The following is a 23,177-nucleotide window of genomic DNA, read 5'->3' as shown; positions in this document are numbered from 1 at the left end:
GGCATGGGTTCCTGTTCCAGAATTATTCGTCACATTCTTTAAATAAGCTCTCTACCCCATTAATTGGCTTTTCTTGTCTGGTTGCCAGTAGCTACACTCACTCGCTTCCCCCACGGGAAGCCTCTCTTAGAGATTTTTGCTGTTTAGCCAGGATGTGTTTTAATTCTCAAGGACAAAGGGAGCAGGCAGCCCCTGCCTGGCTACCCTGGACTCACTGCCCCCTGAGCCTGGTATTAGTGGAGGAGCTGGCCAGCTTCCAGCCAGGAGCTGAAGGTTGGGGTGGGGGGTCAGGAAACGGGGAGGAGCGAGCTGCTCCTTCTCTTCCCTGATGCCAGCCATTCATTGTTAAAACTTGCCTTCATGGTGATGCTGGTTAAATAACGTGAGCCTGGAACAGAAGGTTAAAACGTTAACATACTGCTAACATAAAACAGTGTTTAAAAAACTTAAGACATTCCTAACAACTGCTTTTTTCCTTTTAAACCATGTCTGTCTTTTGCCTCAGTGTTTCATTGATTAGAGACTATACTTTTGGTTTCTCTCAGGTGGAACCTTCAGGAGGTCTTCTTAGAGCTCAAGGGTGGCCAGCAGATTCCCCTGTTCAAGCCCAGTGGGGAGAACAGCAACGAGCTGAAAAAGGAGTGAAGGTGATCAAAGACCAGCCCCTCCTAGCCCGGCCTCCCTCCTCACCAGGTGCGCCCCCGTGGCTACAGGCCAGCCCCCAGGTTGGGCTGGCTGCACGTGCGGGCATACAGTGATCTCAGGGTCAGTCTAATTTGACCAGTGACCCTTGCTGAAGTTTTTAATTTCATCAGAAAGTTACTATAATTTACAAGAATTAATTTGAAAGTTCTCTGTATAGAAGCAAAGCACAGAATAAAAGCAATCAGTATTAATAATGTTGATTTCTCATCTCTTTTCCTCTTCTCCCCCCTACCCCAGCTTTCAGCCCTATCAATGAGAAGGTTTTCTAGTACTAAAAAGGGTTTTAATTGTTAACTGCAGAATGCCGAGGGAGAACAGGCACTTCTGTTTGGTCGTTCTATGTTAAGTAGCTTGTGGATGTATCTAAAGCACTTGGAAATTATTAATTTTTGCTTCATCATTGTTTTTATTTTCTTGTTTTAGTCACCAACTGTTTGCCTGACTGAAGATTTACAAAATAACTGCTTTAATCCAAACATTTTGAAAGCTTAAAGTATTTATATGTGCAAAAGCACATGTGAAACATAGGAAAGTTAGTTTAAAGCTAACAGGCCCTTACACATCTTCTTTCCACAAAACTTAACCATATAGTAGAGAATCTTACCTGTAGGTTTCATCTTCCTTCCCTCTGAGCACCAGAGCCTAAAAACCCCAGAAATCTGCCACCTTTGCTTTGAAAAGGCCAATTTAACCCCCTCAGTATTACTAATTATTAATGCAGTTGTAAAATGCAGTTGTAATAAAGGACATTTATTAATGCAGTTGTAATAAAGGACATTCATGAGCTCCTTTACTGTATTCTTAATATTCATTGGAGGGGAGCCTCTCAGAAAAGATTAAGCTTAAATATGCTAGTACAAGGCCTTTCATCGTTAGAAGTTTTTTCCGTTCTGTAATTTATTTCTTTAAAAAATATGCTCTTTGAATAGATCATGAAGTGAAAAAGCCTTTCTTTCCCTGAGAGCTTTTGTTGATAAATATTACAATCTATAGTCTTTTTTGTGCTGCTTTATTCTTTAACCATTATGTACCGTTCTGTTGTATACATGTCACTTTATATAGTGCCTCATACCTGACTGTTCTATAACAGCTTTTACTTACTTTCAGTGTTTGCTGGATTTTTTCTTGCTGTGGCCAAGCCACAGAAAACCAGGGCCTGAGTGGACCATCTGTTCTGAAGTAAAAGCAAGTAACAGTTTTTGTGTACAATTCGTATGAAGAGGCTTTCCTAACCCAACTGACAGGAAGTAGTATGTAGTGAAAATATCCTTGATTTCTGTTTGAAAGTCACCATCTTGGGTATTCTTTCCAGTTAAGCGTATTTCCATGTACTTCTTAATGCCTTTATGGTTGATTGCGAACAGGCTGGAACCTGGTCCTTGCAATAGACATTGTCCTTTCTTTTCTTGAAGCAATGCTGTATACCTGCAGCCCACTACTTCCTGTGTGTCCAGTAATCACTGTGATTCAGCCATGGACTCCCAGTAATGACCTGGAAGACATCTTGGATGATGCACCTCATCAGAGGCAAAGGAGACTTCTCACTGTTTGAGCAAGTGTTCCCAGCACACCCCATAGAGTCAGCCCAGCGGTGACTGGAGAAAGGGCTTCACTAGAATTGTAAGAATTACAGATTTATGAAGACTGCAGCAGAGCGATCGCAGCCGACACATGGCAGTAGGACTCCCACATGCCTTCACTCAGATGCTGTATGGTCTCTGCTCACAAGCGGCTTACCTAATACTGGACTAGAAGAGTTCCAAGCAGTGGTGCTAAAACGAGGTAGGAGAGAGACCGATGAGGAGGAATCCAGGAGGCCAGTCAGGTCACTCCTCCCTCTTGGTGGGCTGGTCACCTCATGGGCTTTGAGATCTAAGATTTCAGACGTGATGGAGGCTGCCTTGCAAATAGAAAAAACGGGCCTCAGCAGGGGAGGTGTGAGCTATGCTCCAGAAAGAAGATCTGCCATTTGGCCAGTGTATAGGTTAGCTGAAGATACAGTAAAAGCAAGCCCTGGACAGGTGAGGGACCAGAGCGTGAATGCCAGCATTAGCATTTTGCATTGAGCTTGTAGCTGTCAGGTTCTGGAGTAAGTATATGATTCTACTGTTAAGGAAGGTTTAAGAGACTGTGCTGAATTATACTGACAAGACCTGTACGACTTTCAAATAAATCAGATTTTACTGTCATTTATCCCATTTTTTGAGATTTGGCTTCCCCCTGCTTCTCTTCCTTCCAACTGTTCCCCATTCACCAATCCAGGGATTTAGTAATACCTGATGAGACAGGTTCTACTACTCCCAGTCTTGGTGCAATTGCATTCAGCAAAGATGAAGCTAAACTGAATGACACCCACCTGAAGCAGCCAGCACTGCACCGATGGTGGCCTCTGCCCTCTGGCACAGCAGGAAGGCCAGGGCGATGCTCCGTCAACAGCAGCTCCACAGGGCTTTCTGAAGGCTGCTCGACTCTGCTGTTTTCAGTTTGTCCGTATGAAAACTATGAATAAATACTTACCAATCGCTGGTCTTACAGGCGAGGCAGTGTTTATACTGCTTGTTCGGAGGCTTGGGCAAAAGACGCTGTATCCACAGGAGGCCCTGTGATGGGGTTGGGGGGCGTTCAAGGAGGAGGTGAGAGGGTGATGATGGGAAGAGCCTCCACCCACGGCAAGAGCCTCTCCTCCTCGGTAACCTGTCCACCATCCAGGCTGGTCTTTCTGCCGACTTCAGCAGTTGCTCAGTTCAAAGTGCTGTCAGGAATGTGTACAGAAAAACTGACATTTTACCATCCAGGGTTCAAAAGTGGGAGTTGAAAATATTAGAAACATGCCTCTGTATCATAGATCACATTTCATTTAATAATGAAAGGCATTTAATATACCATTAGAAGTAGTAATGGAGAGCAGACAATACTTAAAATAGCAAAAAGCAAAACAAAAACTACTTAGGAAAAGAGTGAGCAAGAAATCTGCAAAACTTGTATGAGAGGTGCTAAAACACACTACTGAAAGGTACAAATGTAGAACTGGACAAAGGGAAAGACACACCATGTTCTTGGATGGCAAGATTCTTCATCATAAAGATGTCAGCTCTCCCTGAGTTAAATTTAATGTGATACCAGGGATTTTTAAAAGTTAGACAAGCTAATTAATTGTAAATTCCTTTGGAAGAAGAAATAAGCAAAGCTAGCTAGGAAATCCCTGCAAAGGAAGAGTAAGGAGTGGGGGCTAGTCTTACAGCCTTAAAACATACTTGAAAATAATGACGTGCTGGCACGTGAAGAGACAGTGCAATGGAAAGAGAGACGCGCACATGGAAATCCGGTTATGGTAATAAAGCAGCATCTGAATCAGGGAGGGAGAGGGAGACATTTGAAAAGTGATGTTGGAACAACCTGATAGCCACATGCAAAAAGATGAAATTGGCTCCACTGCTCACCATACATTCCAATTGGATCAAAGATCTAAATGTAAAAATGAAACCATCTAAGCACTAGCAGAGAAATATGGGTGAATTCTTTTATAACCCAGAAGTGGAGAAACCTAACCATGATTTGTTATAGAATAATGAAAATTGACTGTATAAAAACAAATTTCTGCATGTCTAAAAATACCAAAAGCAAAGCAAAAAGCAAATGATATAAATGGGAAAATATTTACAATTTAAATCACAAAAGTTAATATCCCTGATTTCTAAAGAGTGAAAGTTGAGAAAACAGTAACCCAGTAGAAAAATGGGCAAAAGATACGTATCCACAGAAAAGAAATGCAAGTGACTCAAACACATTTAAAAAAAAGGGTCAACCTCACTCTTAAAAAGAATATAATAAATTCAAACTATAGGAAGATACCATTTTTCTTCTAGCAAATTGGCAATAATCCCTAAATTTGAGAACCTATTTTCTCAAAAGGCTGTGGGGAAATCAGCATTTTAAAATTGCTGGTGTAAAGACAAAATGAAACAACACCTGTGGAAGGAAATTTGACAATATCTAGCAAAATGTCACATACACTTACCATTCTATGCAGCAATCCCACATCTAAGATTTTATCCCAAAGTACGCTGGCAAAAAATACAAAATGCCATTTATGTAAGATTATTTAATGTAACACTATTTATAACAGCAAAAAACTGTAAACCCGGGCTTCCCTGGTGGCGCAGTGGTTGAGAGTCCGCCTGCTGATGCAGGGGACACGGGTTCATGCCCCGGTCGGGAATATCCCACATGCCGCGGAGCGGGTGGGCCCATGAGCCATGGCCGCTGAGCCTGCGCGTCTGGAGCCTGTGCTCCGCGGCGGGAGAGGCCACAGCAGTGAGAGGCCCGCATACTGCAAAAAACAAACAAACAAATGAAAAAAAACCTGTAAACCCAGATACAACCTAAGTATCCATCAACAGAGAATGGGTTAAATAAACTTTGACTTCCATACAGTTGAGGAGTCTGTACTTGTGAAAAGGAATTTTATATATGCATGTGTATATATGTATGCATGTGTTAGCTTCTACTTTCAAAAAGAAACAACGGAAGAGTAACTAAAATCAATACAAGTAGTTACCTTTGGGGAAGTAAACAAATGGCCAGGGGATGTAAGTAGGAAACAGGGATGGAAACTGTACTTTACTGAATGTACCTTGTTTTACACTTCTGACTTTGAAATCATGCTGTTTTGTTTTTACATAATTTAAAAATAAAATCACAAAGAAAAAAATCTTTAAAATACTTCTTAAAATATTGAAACAAATGAACAATATAGAGAAGAAATATTTCAAGTGACTTTCAAACAGTTCTGACTCAACATCCTTGGTGGGATATATCCTCAGGGTAAAAAGGAACCTCGAGAAATTTTAAACTACGTTCAGTGGTCTAGTGTTAGCGCCCACGTGCGCGCACGCGCACACGCACACTCACTCTCTGGAGACTTCCTCCTTTCCATACTTGTCACTCCTTCTCCAACAGAGAGAGAAACCTGGCTCTCATAATCCGAGGTGTATTTACTAAACTTAAATCTAAAATACACAGAAGGGAGTTCTCCTACTGTCAACTTTAAAAAGCAAAAACCCCCAGGAGGGACAAGATGGAGTAGACACACGTTTCCCTATTCTTCCCACTAAGCACAGCTAAAACCCTAGACATTTATCAAATAAACACACTGAAAAATGAAAAGAAGGCAGGTTGGCTAAGGACCTTGGGACCCAAGTGATAACAGCAGTGAGTTCCCTGGGCTTTCTTTTGCCTCGTATGTCCCAGACTAGGTGCTGGTGAAACCAGCAGCCTAGAAACACCAATGGCTGCGACAACAAAAGCCAAGAAAAGCCTGCTTTCTCAAGCTAAAGAACTTTCACACAGTAATCGCCCTATTCTGGTCAGACACCATGGAAAAAAACATGGCCCCAACCCTACCCTAGCCTGTCAACAAAGGCCAGGTGGAGAGCCGAGACCTGCTCCCCTTACTCAGCTAGAACGAGGCCTTCCCCGCCCGCCCCTCTGGCCCCCGTCCTCTGTGGGGTGTGGTGGCGGAGAAGGCCCAGGGGAGCTACACCCTCCTTTCCTGCCCACTGATACTCCCACCCTCCGCGGCATCAGTGGAGCCCCTATTCTTCAGTGGGAAGGTGTAAGGAGGTACCCCTCCCCCTGCCTGGGTGTCGAAAGAGGCCAAGTGGTGAACCTGGACCTTCACCCCAACTGGCAGCAGTGAGGAGGCAGTGTACATACCCCCGCTTCACCCACCAGTATGGCGGTGTCAGAAAAGGCCTGCTTTTAAAACAGAAGATTTAGACAAGATCCAGAGTCCCACGACGTAAAACCAGATGTCTGGTATACAATAGAAAACCACGCTTTTATACCAAGAACCAGGAAAATCTCAACTTGAAAAGAAGGAAAGAATCAGGAACTCGAAGATAAAATAGAAATTACCCAATCTGAGCAGAGAAAACAGACCGACAATAATACCTGTGGTTCTATAACAAAAAAATCTAGCATTCATGTCATTGGAGTCCCAGGAGAAGAGAAAGGTGGGGCTGAAAAAAGCATTTGAAAGAATTAACGTCTGAAAAGTTTCCAAATTTGGCAAAAGACATAAACCTATATATTTAAGGAGCCGAGTGGAACCCAAACAGCGTAAACCTAAAGAAATCTATGATAAGACAAACTTCTGAAAACTAAAGGCAAAGAAAAAAACTTGAAAGCAGCAAGACAGAAATACCACCTTACCTATAGGGGAAAGATTATTCAGATGATAGCTGTCTCCTCATAAACCATGGAGGCCAGAAAAATGGCGCAAAATTTTTCAAGTTCTAAAAGAACTGTCAACTCCGAATTCTGCATCTAATAAAATTATTCTTCAGGAACAAAGGAAAAATAAAGACTTTCCAGATGATGAAGGACAAAAAGAATTTGCTGGAATAGACCTCCCTTAAAAGAATGACAAAAGGAAGTTCTTGAAACAGAAAATGTTTAGAAAAAACAGTCTTGGAACATCAGGAAGGAAGGAAGATCAGTGGAGAGAGCAGAAACGTGGGTAAATATGATGGACTTTCCTTCCCCTCTTGAGTTATCTCAGGAATTGTTTGGTGGTGGAAACAAAACGTATAACATTGTCTGATGTACTGTTTACCTGAACTGCTAAAATGTTGACATCAACCCATCTTTGTTGCTATGAAATAGTTCTGTATCTAAATTGTGGTTACAGGAAACTACATGTGATAGAACGGCACAGAACTATACACGCACTGCTCGGATGTCAGTCTCCTGGTTTTAGTACTGTACTACAACTACATAAGATGTGTCTGTACTACTATCTTTCCAACTCTTTTTAAGTCTAAAAACTTTGTATTTTGAAATAATTGTCAAGGTGTAGGACAAGGACACTGAATATGTTGCTTTGAAAGGGGCAAAGATGAGGTGAAAATCCTTCCCTCCTGAATAATCTCCAGCTCTCTGAGGATTAAACATCTCTCTTCCTAAATATCTTTTTTTTTTTTCTTCTAGGTACATTTCTCTCACAAGTTATTAGAAAACTGGTCACTTTACAATAATGGAGATAACCAAGAGATACTAATTTTCATGAAAACCGATCAGTGTATAACTGAGAGAACATTTTATGTAAAAATGTTGTTATACGATTGCTGATGACATATTTAGTAAAAATAGTTTAGTTTTAGTAGATAAAACTCACTTGTTTTAATAAAAACTGTAAGAATGAATGCAAAGTCCTAAGATTATTCTGCCATGTAAAATGAACTGCTCCCCAAAGAACTGTGTCAGTATTGGTTTGAAATAGGAAATATCTCCTATTTAAAATATGTTTAGATTATAATAGCCTGGCAGGGGGGTTGGCAAACTTATACTGTAAAGGGCCAGAGAGTAACTATTTTAGGCTGATTAGGCCATAAGATCTCTGTTGCAACCACTCAACCCTGCAGGTTTTCCCATGAAAGCAGCTGTAGACAAATGTAAATGAACAGGCTGTGTTCCAAGAAAGCTTCATTTACCAAACATGCCACAAGGGCATAATGTGCTGACCTCTGTACCAGCCTAATCTCAGGTTACCTATCCAGTCATTAACAAAAATTCATCCAGTCATTAACAAAATTCATCCAGTCATTAACAAAAATTCATCCAGTCATTAACAAAATTCATCCAGTCATTAACAAAAATTCATCCACAGTCAAGCTACACAAAAATAATTTTAAAAAATGATTGTTTATGGACATTAATATGTAGCCAAAGGTAGACTCCACTGAGGTAAAAGCCCTGGAAAGCTCAACGATTCTACCCTCTGTTTTGCCGGCAGCTGTTAAGATCCTGGGCAAACCTTCTGAGATTCTATTACCTCCTCTCTACTTTGAGAGAATTAGAGGAGGGTATGTTATTCCTTCCCAATCTTGTTACCATGAATTTCAATTCAGCAGACTTACTTCCACTCTTACCAACAAAACTTTAGGCCGAGACTTTAAATGAAGAGTTTCAAAAGAAAAGTACACTCATTTTTATTTGAATAATTTATAACATAGGTCTGATTAAGCACAATGAGCTAAAACTGACCACTGGAGGATTTGGAGTATCAGAAACCAAAACTGAAAAACAAAGAGCATCCAAATCAATAGCATCAAATAACAAAATACACAGGGATAAAGTTCGCAAAGGATGTACAAGGACTCTACACTGAAAAATATAACACAATGCTGAGAAAAATTGAAATAAACGAACAGGAATACACACTATGTTCATAGACTGGAAGAATTGTTAAAAAGTCAAATTGATAGATTAGATGAATCTCAAACAAAATCCCATGAGGCTTTTTTAGGGGGTGATTTTGGTAAAAGTTGACAAACCAACACTAAAATTTCTTCAGAAATGCCAAGGACCTAGAATAAACAACAATCTCAAAAATGAAGGAATTGGAAGTCCTACGGTACTTGACATCAGGACTTACAAAGCTCTGACAAAAAGATAAGCAAATAAATTAATGAAAGAGAGGAGCGTGCAGAAGTAGATCCACAGACCCGGTCAGATGAGTTGAGACAAGGACAGCAAAACAATTCAGTGGGGAAAAGAAAACCTGTCTGACGAATGGCGCTGGAACAACTACATATTCATACGGAAAACAAGGACACTGGACCCCTACCTAACACCAAAGGGGACAAAAGTGTGAAGTGGATCGCAGGCCTGAACATAAAAGTTAAAACTATAAAGCTTAAAAAAAATCTTCATGACTTTGGGGTAGGTAAGGACTTCTTAAAGAGGGTACAGAAAGTATTAACCATAAAACAAAAATTGATGAATTGGGGCTTCCCTGGTGGCGCAGTGGTTGAGAGTCCGCCTGCTGATGCAGGGGACACGGGTTCGTGCCTCGGTCCGGGAAGATCCCACATGCCGTGGAGCGGCTGGGCCCGTGAGCCATGGCTGCTGAGCCTGTGCGTCCGGAGCCTGTGCTCCGCAACGGGAGAGGCCACAACAGTGAGAGGCCCGCGTATCACAAAAACAAACAAACAAACAAAAAAAAAAATTGATGAATTGGACTTCATCGAAATTACAGCTACCTTCTCATCAAAAGACACTGTTGAGAAAACAGACAACCCACAGTCGGAAAAAAATATTTTTAACATGTAAATCCTATAAAGGACTTGTATCCAGAATATATAAAAGATTATCACAACTCACTATCCAATTAATAAACAGGGAGAAAAAGGACACAAAAATGGTTCAACAAACACATGAAATAGTGTTTGTTCCTCATTAGTCATCAGGGAATAGCAAATTAAACCACCTTGTGATACCACCACATACTCATGAGAGTGGCTAAAATAAAAAAGGTGGCCAGCACTAAATGTGAAGCAATGAGAACTCTCATATATTGCTGGCAGGAATGGTAAACGGTATAATCACTTTAGAAACGGTTGGGCACTTGCTTAAAAAGTTACATATCCATTTATCCCGTGGCCTAGAAATTCTACTCCTATTTAATCTAAGAGAAATGAAAATGTGTCCACAAAAAAATCCCTGGACAAGAATATCTGAACTTCCCTGGTGGTGCAGTGGTTAAGAATCTGCCTGCCAATGCAGGGGACACGGGTTCAAGCCCTGGTCCGGGAAGATCCCACATGCTGCGGAACAGCTAAGCCCGTGCGCCACAACTACTGAGCCTGCGCTCTGGAGCCCGCGAGCCACAACTACTGAGCCTGCGCACCACAACTACTGAAGCCTGCATGCTCTAGGGCCCGCATGCCGCAACTGCTGAGCCCGTGCTCCGCAACAAGAGAAGCCACTGCAATGAGAAGGCCGCGCACCGTAACGAAGAGTAGTCCCCGCTTGCCGCAACTAGAGAAAAGCCCGCACGCAGCAGCAGCAATGAACACCCAATGCAGCCAAAAAAAAAAAAAAAAAAAAAACCACCAAACAAACACAACAGAAAAAAGAATATCTATAGCAGCTTTATTCATAAGAGACAAAACCTGCAACAGCCCTGGGGTCCATGAACAGAGAGATGGTTTTACATAACTGGTGTGTTCAAACAGCACCACATGGCAACAACAAGGAACACACTGCTGATACAAGCACCAATATGTATGAGTCTCAAAATCAGGCTGAGTGAAAGCCACAGAAGGGTGGACGTGCCATGTAATTCCCTCTATATGAATACATGCATTTGTCAAGCTCGAGAGAGGCTGGTACAGATTTAGAGCTGTACACTTCATTACTTGTAAATTATATCCCCTCTGACAATAAAACAATATAGTTGGCAATTAAGGCTCTTGAGGTTAACGTTTTTAATCCAGCTCTTTTAATTCTGTAACAAATTGAAGGTCCTGAGTGCTAAATCTTGAACAATACTATCTTATTTTTAATTTTATCAGTCTAATTCAAATTTCTCCAAGTGTGAGCTTAAGATGTATTTAGGATTTGTTTCTTGGTACCTTGAGATGATCCATGTCAGTGGCAGGGAGCGATGTTGCTCAGACCTCCGTGGACGGAGCCGCACAGCATTCACCTCGTGTCCAACAGTCTCTAAGCGACCTCTTCTCTCCTACACTTTCTTCCAAACTGAGGTCTGTTGGAAAAGTTTAAGATACACCACAGTTAGCATCTGACCTGCCTCTGTAACTACAAAAGAAAGCCATATTCTCCTACTTTTCATGTGAAAACAACAAAATGAAACATTAAAGCACAATTTCCCAGTTGACTAAAACCACTTACACTTTGCATATTTCATAAACAACTTCTCATCAAGCTAAAATATTATAACGTTGAATTTTATTATAATTAAAACTGGAGTTCTAAATTGCATGGATATGAATAGTTTAGTCCATTGTAAACAAGTGAAAAGAAGAATTAACAGAGCTAGTTGGTTAGTAATTAACAGAAAGATTTGGTCCAATACTGTGCAGACTCTTCATGCTCTACAGACACCAAAAAATGTCAATATATCCCTTTACCAGTGCAAGTGCTTCCAAAAAAGCAGTGTATAATTAATTCTAAATTCAAGTCACCAAGAGCAGCTAAGGACAGCTGCACACTGCAAATGGCAAAGTGGCCAGCTAAAAGAAAACACGTCTTTTTTCTTTTCTTTTACAAATACAGCAATTATATTAAATGTATTATGAATACAGTATAAAAAATGGCTTGGAAAAAGTCTAACTTGTCCACATGATTATGATTTTAAAACTGAATAAATCCATCAAGTATAAAAATGTGTCATTCAGATAGTGGATATTTTTTTTTCTCACCTCCCTATTTTTGTCAGAGGTATTTATAAAAATTTGCCTAAAATTGTATTTTACCTCTTTTCCAGACTTACCTGAGGCTTTAGCATGGTGGCCATGGGTTTTCATTGAAAACTGCCGTTGTAGCAGAATTTCCTCTTCCTCTTTATAGAGCTTGTTTAGAAATGCTTGTTTCCAAGAAACTGTATAAATCAATATGCCAATTTAGTGAGAAAACAGTGCAAACCGAGGGTTCGAACTGCCTAACCAATTTCACCTGATGGTGTCGGAACAATACAGGGCCTGCGACACTTGCAAGGCAGGGCTGGGAGCTCGTGCAGACCACGCATGGGAAAGTCCAGCCCAGTACCCTACACACACTTGAAAACAGATGGTTAGGGGTTCCCATGGTTCTGAGGCTGACGTCTGAGCAACCAGGCTGGGAAGAAAGCACCACGTGACACCCTAGCAGACTGCGAAGGGATGGGTCCAAGTAGCTCACGGTACAGAGCACACGTTGTGTGCACACAGCACACAAGTCACAGACAAGTTGTATTCACCCGATACAAGCACCTAATACAAGATAAATAAGGACTCTCAGACTGTTCTGTGTAAGAAGAATATTTAGTTGCTTTAAGTTATACAGCATACGCTTTTACATTTCCACTTTTTTAAATAGGAATTCGTTCACTGTGGGCCCAGATACAGCTGAAGTGTTCAATCCTAAGTAAATTAAATGCTACTGAGTATATTCTTATAAATCTTACAAGTCTTAGGATACCTCCCTAATGACAAAGTCTCCAATGTCAAATCGTTTATGAACAAAGTAAAGGTTTATAAATATTCTGGCATTTTACCACTTTTCCTAGTATTGCTTGGGGGCTAATATGAAATTCAACAGAAGCAGAGGCTCGATGGCCAGCATGGCTGTGCTTTATATTTCTTCCCCGATTCCTGGGGATTTTATTAACAAAAACAACTTAATAGCGTCCTCTCACTGACCGAAGCACCACCGTATTGATCAGATCACACTGCCTCTCGCAAGAGGCAGGCGACAAGCGTGTGAGGAGGCGGCAGGGGTGCAGCCTGTGAAAGAGGGTAGACAAGGAAGGTGTGATGAGGGACACGCGGAGCCGATACTGGGTTAACATTACAGGGTGACTTAACCTTGACCTTGAAAACCACAACAATTTCAGAGGTGAAAAATCACCACCACTCTTACTAGTGATGTTGAAGAAAAAAAAAAGAAAATTAGCCAGGGTTTTTCACTGATAGGGCTGCAAAGCATTAGGAAAAAAAACGGACAACAGAAGCCAAATCAAGTCAACATAAAGCAGTAATAAAATATAAAAATAAGACATTATTAAACTAGTGGATGTTATTCTAGGTCTCAAAAATTTGCAAAATACCTATTTAAATTAAAATCTTAGTCCCCTCAAAAAATCCAAAGTGAAACAGTATCAATTTTAGTAAAGATATCAACATACATATATGCAGATATAGATATACATATGAATAATGCAAAACAGATTTACGAAGATGTTAATTTTGGCACTTTTACTTGGATTTTTAAGGAAAGTGACTACAGATATCTTTGCATACAAATTCTCATTCTGGAGAAACAGGATGCAGAAATAAAAGGTTCAAGCATCTCCCTTCTTAAAAAGAACTTTGAAAAAGGTAACTTTACCCGTTAAACCTCCTGGTTGGCAACTTTATAAAACTGGCTTGATTTCTCTAACTCCACAAGTTTGACAAAGTTATTTTAGTTTCTCCCAGTGACACCTGGTCATCCACTTTCAGCACATGTACCATTTGGCCAGAAGTCCATAAATAATGTTTCCAATGCAGAAATCTTAAAGTTCTAAAGGGAAATACTGCTCAGTAGATAAAATCTCCTGGAATGTCTTGCAGCAAAGGTTCCTCAAATTTAAAGCGTTTGGAAATGGCCTTTTGCTCCATTTTCTCTTTTTCAGACTGTCTGCATTGTCCTAAAGTATATGAAGTAACCACAATCAACTCCTCTGTGACGACGGATTCCTCGGTTTCCGGCTTCTGAGTATCTGAATTACTTTCAGGCACAGAATCGCCTTCCTGGAGGGCCTGTGCCTCTTCTAATGCCCCTTTCACCTTGAGAGAAGGTTCCTGAGCACTGCTCTGCATTAGCCATGGATGTTTCAGACATTCCTCAGCAGTGGCGCGATCTCTGGATAAAGATACACATTTTACAATTAGGATGAAGTAGTTTAAAGCCTCAACTATAACTTAGAGCATAAGGTATTATATTTTGGGATGTATGAACCACAAAGATCTTACTGTGGTTCCTGAATAAAACAAAGTTTTAGCATTTGCATGCAAATGCCGTTCCCCACAATATAGAAAAATAGTATTTTAAGTTATCTCTGAAAAGCCCCTTTGAAAAACCAAGAACAGATGGCAAATATCTGTTATACTGAGGTGCAGTTCACATTTTCTAAAAAACATCTTCATTTTTGCCACTTTTTCTTTCAACAGATATAAGAAGCCAAAGGTTTCATCTAGTTTTGTCTACACTTTCATGTCTTTATTTTGGGGTTTCAGTTGTTAATCTGCTTTTGTTCAGAGCAGATTGCTCAAAAATTGATAGAGATCAATATTAACGAATACTTACTCAGGTTTCTTAACTAAAAGTGTCTTGATGAAGTCAACAGCTGATTCAGACACAACATCAAATTCTTCCTCAGAATAACTCAGATTCATCTGTGAGATGTTGAGGAACGTTTCTTGTTTATTATCGCCTAAGAAAGGCGATACTCCCGTCAGCATGACATATGCCAACACTCCAATGCTCCTAAATCAGAAGGAAAATGTAAGAAAAATTAGTATCATATTCATTTCTTGAAACTAATTTGATCAATTCATCATAAATAATTCTCACCACATATCCGTTGCCATGCTGATAGGATCATAACTAAGAATTTCAGGAGCTAGTATCAGAAACAAAAGAAAACATTTAGTTTTGTGGAAAAAAAAATTGCCAGATTTGCTCTTAGAAAAATCTAAGTATCAAACTAAGACATTGTCAAGGTTTGGGCTAAGATGAAATAAGTTCATGTTATAAGTCAAATTAATATGCATTACTGTAAAGTCTAACTAGATGTTTATAATTAACTTGCTTACTTTTTGCACCTCTATCCTCCAATGCTGGGTCCTAGTATTTTTTTTTTTTTAATATTTGAATACATAACTACTGCCATATAAACTGGCAACTTTTACACTTTTCCTCTTCCCACACCCTCTAATCAAGCATCGGGTTCCCGCTTTTAAATCGTGATCTCCCCAGCCCCCAGTCTACAGCACGTGCCCCCTGACCCCCACTTGGTCCCGCCCTCTGATCTACTCTCTATGCTGTGGCTGCAGTGAGCTTTTAAAATGCCCACCCGTTAACACAGTCAACAAGGTTAGAAACAACCTGGGCATCCTTGGATGACATGCGTCACACACACAGACAACAAAGACAACCTACAGGGTTGAGAAAAAGTTTGCTTTGATAATATCCAACGAGACTGCTGCCAGCCAGAGAAGTAACAGAAAGTCCCAAGTGTGCAAGGACATAGGGGAAATTCGGGAAAATCCTCCCTGAAGACTGCTCACTGGTACGATCCAGTCAACCATAAAACGATTTTTTTCAAAAGTATAGAAATAGGAAGACTAGGCTATGAAAAGACAGGCAATAAGTACTGAATCCATTTAAAAAACAGATCAAAGCCTAAAAAACTGAGGTAATTACAATAAAAAAGGGAATGAAAATGTTCTAGGGAAAACCAAAACACTCAAAAGTTGCACATGCATTAGGAGTGGGAGATAAGCCTCCCCCAGAACAGGAGAGGGGGAGGTGTAGGGGATACTGGTTTCCTCACTTCTATCTGAAGCTGTCGAGCTGAGAAGCAGAGGCTGCGGATGTTATTTAAAAGTTGTAAAAGAGGGAGTGCCCCGGCGGTCCAGTGGTTAGGACTCCAGGCTTGCACCGCAGGGGGCACGGGTTCCATCCCTGGTCAGGGATCTAAGATCCCACAAGTGATGCAGCAGGGCCAAAGAAAGAAAACAGAAAAAAGTTTTAAAAGATACTACCAGGAAATTTAAAATCAAATGCAGAGTATCCAGATTACTGGAGGGGAAAAAGTACAACAGAGCCTAGAGAGCAGTAGATGGTGGGAGGAGCGGGGAAGGAAATAACATTAGCTTCCTTTTCTGAGTGTTTATTACGTGCTGAGCGCTGACGTGAGAGTGTGACGGAGCAGATCCAGTGAGGTAGGACTTCCACAGCCTCGTTTCGTGGACAGAGGACCCTGAGGTATAAAGAGGTCTGGGGACCGAGGTCCCACAGCTGGCCAGTGCGGAGGGGCACACACCCAGGCAGCCCTTTCTGCGTATGAAAGGCTGGGGCGGGGCTGGGGGCACAGGGTCCCCTTTAAAAGGCAGGCCAGGCGAAGAGACAGGAGCGCCGCCTGTTTTCCTGTATTATAGCTTTCTGAGTTATTTGTAGTTTTTTGGGGGTTGGGCTTGTACTGCTTTTATCATAAAGGGCACAGCTTTGTTTTTTGGAGGGAAAAAAACTCTTGGTAGAAAATCTAGAATTTACCAAAAAGCAGAAAGCATTGGAGGGAAACAAAACAACCCCCCAGAAACTCATTCAGGGCAATAATTCCTATGGGCATCTGGGCCCACAGCCCTTCAGCCCGCAGTCTCCTGAGCTTCTTCCAGTTGACAAGGCCTCCCGTTCATCACGGGTGCTTCTCCTGAAGCAGCAGCATGTTAAGCCACATTCCTAACACTAATCAGCGGTCATGAGACGTACCAGTCCGCATACTGGAAATTGTGTTCTAGTCCACAAAAAACACACCATCTTTGAAGGGTGTTTTTCTGCCTGCGATATCTTTTATTACCTAATTAATAAAGGATCTGCTGTTTCAACCTGTAGGACTTGAGAATGTATTTTAAAACTTCAAATTATTTTTTGTACTGTCATTGCCATACAGCTTTGTTTTCCTCAACCCGACCTGTCCCCTGGGACTTTCTGTGTCCCCCCTGAATCCTTTTTTCCTTCCTACATAAATTCCCAGCATCCTGGGCTCCTTCAAGGACTACTCTTCTCCTTTCACCTTCTTCTTGCCACGCCCCCAGGCCTTCTAGAAGGAGACTGCCTGTCCGCCCACTTCACACCTCTGCCCTCAGGCAAATCTTCTTCCTCCCCCCAGGCCCAGGCCACAGCCTTCTCTACTCCTGGCCACAATGATGCTCTCACCTATGGACACAAAAGCCATCCTCCTCCTCCCAGGGCTGCCATCACCCCGGGCAACTTCCACACTGATGTGCAGGACCCTACCGGCCTGGCACCCATGCTTCTCGACCTCCTGGTCTAAAGAAGCTGACCTTCCAGAGCTACATCCAAGGCCTTGTAATCACAAAGCGCCCTTTCTACTCTGACATTTTAAATGATAAAACTGTAATCCCTGGTCACACCTTTAAATTATTTTACTGCTTTGCTCTTCTACAGAAATCTTTTTCTTTAACCTCATCCAACCACTAATTCTTTTATGCTCCATTTTCCTTCCAGTCTATCCAAAAATTCATAGTTTACCACTTTTTCTACCAAACCGAGAAGCCATGGTTCATCACTTCAGCTGCTCTCTCCTTTTTCTTTCTGCCAGAAGCTCTCAGCCCTGCATCAACCCAGCAGAATGCCCTCTCTGTTTCCCACATCTATGCAATCACAGGGCTTGCAATGACTTTCACAGTGTTTATTCTACCAACTTGAAGTTCTTGAAAGGTCCTTACTTGTTAAATATCCTTCCACCCTCAGATAACCTGACATCCTCTCCTATTCCTTTCAGAAGCAATCCCTTCAACTTCTCTTAGCCCTCCAGGAAAGGGACCACCAATGTGGTACCTTACTCTCTATAAAGTTTTCCATTTTTTAACTTAATACAAAGGAAGGGATCTCTTGACAGCAGAATTTCAACACAGTGGACGGCAGGCCCCCTCCCCCCACTCACCACGCCACATGGGAGCTCCCCAGTGAAGGGGATGCCTGGCCCCACACACAACACACGCAGCACTCAGGAATACTCACCCACGTACTCGGGGGTGCCCATAATCTCCCGGAGCTCTTCGCTGTTCTTCAGTACTCTTGAAAGACCAAAATCAACTATCTTAATGTCACCCAGTGGAGAGTCACTTGTCAGCAGAATATTCTGGGGCTACAAAATGACACCCCCCAAATTAATAAACCGTGATTGCATATGAAGGGCATAAAGAGCGGGTAGCCCATAAAACACAAATTTCACCTGTGGAACCGAGAGCGAGAAATTTACCAGTAGTCAGTCATTCGCCAGACAGCTGTTTTTACAGCATACGTCCTATGTGTAAGACAGCAGGCCTCGTACCATCTCTTCCCTTGTACCGGCTCTTCGTCAGCACGTAACTATGCATCTATTCCCATCTTAAAAACCAAACCAAACCACTTAATTAAAAAAATCCTCCCCCCATGACCCTGCATCTCTTTCTGGCCAACACACTCCCTCCCTCAAAGCTCAACTTCTTGGAAGCGAGGTCACCTCAATCCAGCTGCATCGGGATTTGCCCCCTGTACTCCATCTGCCCTCACTAAGGTCACAATATCTTTAATAATCGAAGGCCCACCGAGTCCAGTGGGGGTCCTGCAGGCACTGACAGCAGGACAATTTGGAGCTACTGGTCGTCCTCATATTCCCTCTTGGATCTATTCCTCCCTCTATAGCTCCCTCTCCATCTTTTTCACGATTGTTTTCTTTGCTCTGCTTTTAAATAGTGGTGTTGCCCAGGATCTCTTGCTGGCTGGCGCTCTTCTCCTGACACTCTGCGTTCTATTTCTCAGCAATTTCATCTACTATCAAAGCTTTAGCCGCCACTTAACACGCTGATCACTTCTACCCTAAGCCCTCTCCGGACTCACAGTGCCAACTGAAATCGGATCTTTTCGCCTGGCAAGGCCTTCAATGCAATACACACGTCGGGCACCAAACCCACTGCTCTCTTCTGTATCCCCAGCCTCAGTGCTCAAGTCAGACACTGGGGAATCATCCTAAAGTTCTCTGTACCCTTCATTTTCCACCACTTCCACATCTAGTGAAGTCACCAGTCATGCGAATTCTATTTCCTAGATCTCAATATTCCCACTGCATGAAATCTGGGATCTCATTACCCTCCTGTCTCTGGTTTCCCCACCTTCAACCCATCCTGCACGTACGACAACCTTCCCATACTGTAAGTCTGATCGTGACACTCTCCCTGTGGTTGTCTGTCTGTTCTTCGCCAAGAGCTACACTCCAGTGGGGTCAGGGCGGGTTGGATGTCCACGGCGGTGGTAAGCGCCACCCAGAGGACCAACGAGCTTCGCGCTCCTGGAGTCATTTTTGCTCAGCTGAAAATAACTAGGACATCTTTGCATAAAAAGTCAAGCTGATACATTACAGACTAGAATGTAAAATTCATCCCAATTTTTAAAATAAAATATGAGATTTGAAAGAGGCTTATGCACGCTTCAGAATAGGTCGGCGCTTACTGTCTTTGGCCGTTAAGAGTACTTCCAAAGGTGAACTGAGGACACTGGCACCAATAAAGTACCTCACTAGAGCGTCCAGAATGTTCCGTGCTCCGGCCCCTCCCTCCCTTTCTAGATGACTCTCCTGTCACCATTCTGCGGGGAGTATGCGCTCCAGATCAGTCAGGCTGTAGTCCCTCAACAAGACACACGGCCCACACCTCAGGCCTCTGCTCGGGAAGGCCCCTCCCCGGCTGCCTGGCAAGTTGATCCTCACGGCTCCCTCCAGCATGGGGTGGCGTCTCCTCTGTGAAGCCCTCTCTGCCCTCCCCTCCGCCGGCCCCTCTCGCCTCCCCGGCGTCTCGTACAAGACACGTTGTTCTGTTAACAGGAGTTTCAGTCTCCTCCGCCACGCGGTTCTCCAGAGGGTGGCAGTGATGTTCACGGTCCTCTCCTGCCACTTCCACCCAACCCCTCCATCTGACTTCCGTCTTCTCGTCTGCCGCCCAGGTCAAAGCCAAGGGCGCCCTCAGGGCTCTCCTCTGAGCGCCGTCTCAGCGGTGCTTGACGTTGCTGCTCCTTCCCTGTCCACCAGCTCCTTTTCTCTTGGCTTCCAGAACAGAACACCGTCCTGGTTCTCCTGCTAACTCCCCGGCAGCTGCTGTTGGTCCGTCTCCTGCGACCCGCGCACTAACTGCTGGGCCCCCAGGGCCTGATCTGGAGGCTCCCCCTCTCCTCGCCCCACTCCCACCCTGCACCTCCACCCGCACCCAAGGCCGACGACTACCTGCCCCTCTGGACTCACAGCCTCTCCCTCTGGCTCAGGTCCCTTCAACCAACTCTTCACCTAACCTCTCCCCTTTGATGTCTCAGAGGCGCCTCCGATTCAACATGCCCAAGTCAGACTCCTGCTTTCCTCCCAGATCAGACTCTCCTCGCGTCCCCGCGGGCCGCTCGGTGGATGCTCCTTGCAGCCGGCAGGACGCAACGCCGAGGGGCATCTCCGACTCTCCTCTCTCCCCAGTGCCTTTGCCATCGAGCTAACGCGTCACCACGTCCTAGTGACGTTAAGTCCTAGATGTAGGCATTTCTAGACTTTGTCTGCCCCTCTCTCCCCCCACAGAACACTACCTTGAGCTACCACCACTTTCTCCTCCGTTGCAGCAGAACGCTGTCCGAACTGCAGCCAGGAGGGTCTTCCGTCCTCTGTACATCTGATCGGTGACTGCCCTGCCTAAACCCTTCAGTAGCTTCCCTCTGCTCCTAGGATAACCTCCCAGCTGCTCACTGGGGTCCACAAGCCCCGGGCAGGGTGAGCTCGTGCCCGGCTGTCCAGACTTGTCACACACCCGCTCCCTGGGCTCAGGGAAAGTCGGTCTCCCTGCCGGCCACTGCCGGCCACTCACACCTGTCATGCTCTCTCTCTCAACAGCATCTCTGTCATCGTACCCCCGCCACCTGGGACGCTCTTCTCTGTTCTACTCTGCCTACTGTCAACTTGGCAAGAAGACCCAGCACGGCAGCGAAGCAGCAACGTGAAGGGCTGCCCTACGACAGAGGATGCTGAGGTACAGGGGGGCCCTCCCTCTGAAACGGGTCTTACTGTTGAGCCAGCCATCCGGCCTACTCTTTTCTATTATGAAGCTGCTTGTAGGTTTATCTCAGTCTGGATTCAGAAACAGAGGGGAAGAGGCTACAGCTCCGTGGGAACAGGAGCCACGGTCCTGGCCATGGTGACGTCACCGGGCTCAGGGCCCCGGCACCCGGCAGGCCCGCACTGCTACTCGCCCAGTAAGTGAAAAGAGGAAAGGTGACTAACTACAAAGAAACCCTTAAAGGGTCTCTATTTTGTGTCAGGACAGGTGGTACCATAACTGTGAGTAATGCCAAGCCCCTACTGTCCTGAGTTCATACTCAGAACAGAAGACAGATGGGCCTGTCGGGCTCAACTAGCTCAGGTGCTGCAGTTGACAAAGCACTCGGGCAAGAGATGAACAAGACGGAATGATTCTGCCTTGGAGGGTTCCCGAGGAGGTACGGCAGCAGCTCTGATGGGGAAAAAGGATTTCACCACTTATTCCACAAAGTTTTACCGACTGCCTAGTGAGCTGTGACCTGAGGAAATGGCAGAAAACAAGTCCTCCGTTCCTTTGGAGACTTATGTTCCAATAGGGCCAAATAAGTACAAATAAATAATACAACCTCAGGTTGTTTTAAGCTCTACAGAGAACTCAGAGTGGGGGAAGGAGCGAGAGAGTGCCCGTCGGGTATGTGTGTGTGCGGATGCTATTTCCAGGGCAGCCAGGGAAGGCTTCCCGGAGGTGGCGTATTTGAGGGCAAACCAATGTTAGGAAGGAGCCAGTCATGGCACAGCCTCTTGGGGTTGGGTGTGGCAGAGGGAAGAACTGTGAGTTGAAGACGAGCACAGAGGTGAGGGGCAGGTGTGAGGCTGGAAGGAAATGGGGTTGGGGGACAGGACTCGCAGGGCTTTGTGGGCCATTCAGGGGTGCCTGGCAGAAGGCAGAGCAAGGGGAGGGACGGAGGACATTCCAGGGAAAGACAAGACCACAGGCCAAAGTACACAGGGGAGCCAGCACACAGCACGATGTGCAAGGGACTGTCAAATACAACCACGCGGCTGGAAACGGCCTTCTGAAAAGCGTGCCTTTAGCCTGTTTTTAAAAGTCTCTAGAGGGAGAGACACAGAGTGAGGAAGATACGATGAAGCATGGAATGAAAGGAAAGAAATTTTACACCTAACAGAGGCGAAATCCACAGGCCATCGTGACTGATGCCGTGTAGGGGCAGGAAGAGGGCACAGTGTCATTTGCTGACTGACACACGGGGTCCGCAGAGAGGACCATCGCTTCAGCTTTCTCAGGACCAGCCAGGACAGCTGGAAATTCAGCCTGGAGAGACGGCAAGGCCGAGGACATGGCTTTGGGGGCCTGCGGCACATAGGAAAGACTAAAAGCACGGAAGTCAACGAGAGGAAGAGTGTACAGCAAGAAGAGAAGTGGGCCGAGAGGCAGGATGGCTGATAACTACGTTTCGGGGTAAACAGCAAGAGTCAGGAAAGAGGAGAAACTGGTCTGAGAGCGAGAACCCAGGCGTAACATCAGAGCAGGAAAGCCAGGGAGAATAGCACCATCAGATGGACAAGGGGAAGAATGACGACCATGAAAGAACTCAGAGAAGGTAGTTTTTAGTAAAGTGGTAGGAGAAAAAACTAGCTTCCAACAGTCTGAAAAACAAATGGAAAGGCTAAGAGATCTAGTACAGGTTGTTTTGGCTTAAATATCTTCTGATACCCTTGAAGCCAGTGCTGTGCTACAGAAAGGTAATTTAAAATTTCCTAGTAGCCATATTACAAAAGGTAAAATTAAATGTATTTATTTAATTCAATATATCTAAAAGGTTATACCTTCAACATGTAATTAATAGGGAGAATTATTGAGATCGTTTACTTTTTTTCACACTAAGTCTTTGAGCTCTGGTGTGGATTTCACACTCTGAGCACAACCTAGTTCAGACGAGCCACGTTCCAAGCGGTCTAAAGCACCACGTGGCCAGTGGCACTGGGTTGATGGTGCAGCATTAAACTCCTTAGGAGAAAAAAAAGATGCAATGACACCCCAAGAAACGGTCAGGGAATTCTTAGTGTCTCTTACCCACTGTCCTAATTTACTGCCACTATGCAATTATGG

At 43.8% G+C, this 23,177-nt stretch overlaps 2 protein-coding genes across 2 annotated transcripts in view; one reads left to right on the top strand and one right to left on the bottom strand.

The window, feature by feature from the left end:
• COA1 (cytochrome c oxidase assembly factor 1) overlaps positions 1-2,894 on the top strand; it is a gene marked incomplete at its 5' end in the record, with an annotated part of 103,131 nt that extends 100,237 nt beyond the window's left edge. Inside the window, one exon of the mRNA XM_081243652.1 lies at positions 546-2,894. Within this exon, the coding sequence (XP_081099778.1) occupies positions 546-645 (100 nt within the window). The 3' untranslated portion in view covers positions 646-2,894. The remainder of the gene's footprint in view (positions 1-545) is intronic.
• A 10,557-nt stretch (positions 2,895-13,451) lies between these two features.
• Positions 13,452-23,177, bottom strand: part of STK17A (serine/threonine kinase 17a) — a 37,954-nt gene continuing 28,228 nt past the window's right edge. The window contains exons 4-7 of the mRNA XM_081243844.1: positions 18,022-18,148; positions 14,827-14,875; positions 14,560-14,739; positions 13,452-14,115 (exon numbers count right to left, since the gene is read on the bottom strand). Of these exons, the coding sequence (XP_081099970.1) occupies positions 13,791-14,115; positions 14,560-14,739; positions 14,827-14,875; positions 18,022-18,148 (681 nt within the window). The 3' untranslated portion in view covers positions 13,452-13,790. The remainder of the gene's footprint in view (positions 14,116-14,559; positions 14,740-14,826; positions 14,876-18,021; positions 18,149-23,177) is intronic.

Source organism: Mesoplodon bidens (assembly GCF_964165515.1).
Source record: "Mesoplodon bidens genome assembly, chromosome: 9".
Taxonomy (NCBI): Eukaryota; Metazoa; Chordata; class Mammalia; order Artiodactyla; family Ziphiidae; genus Mesoplodon; species Mesoplodon bidens.
Note: the sequence above shows the minus strand (reverse complement) of the source record. Positions and strands in the feature narration are given on the sequence as shown.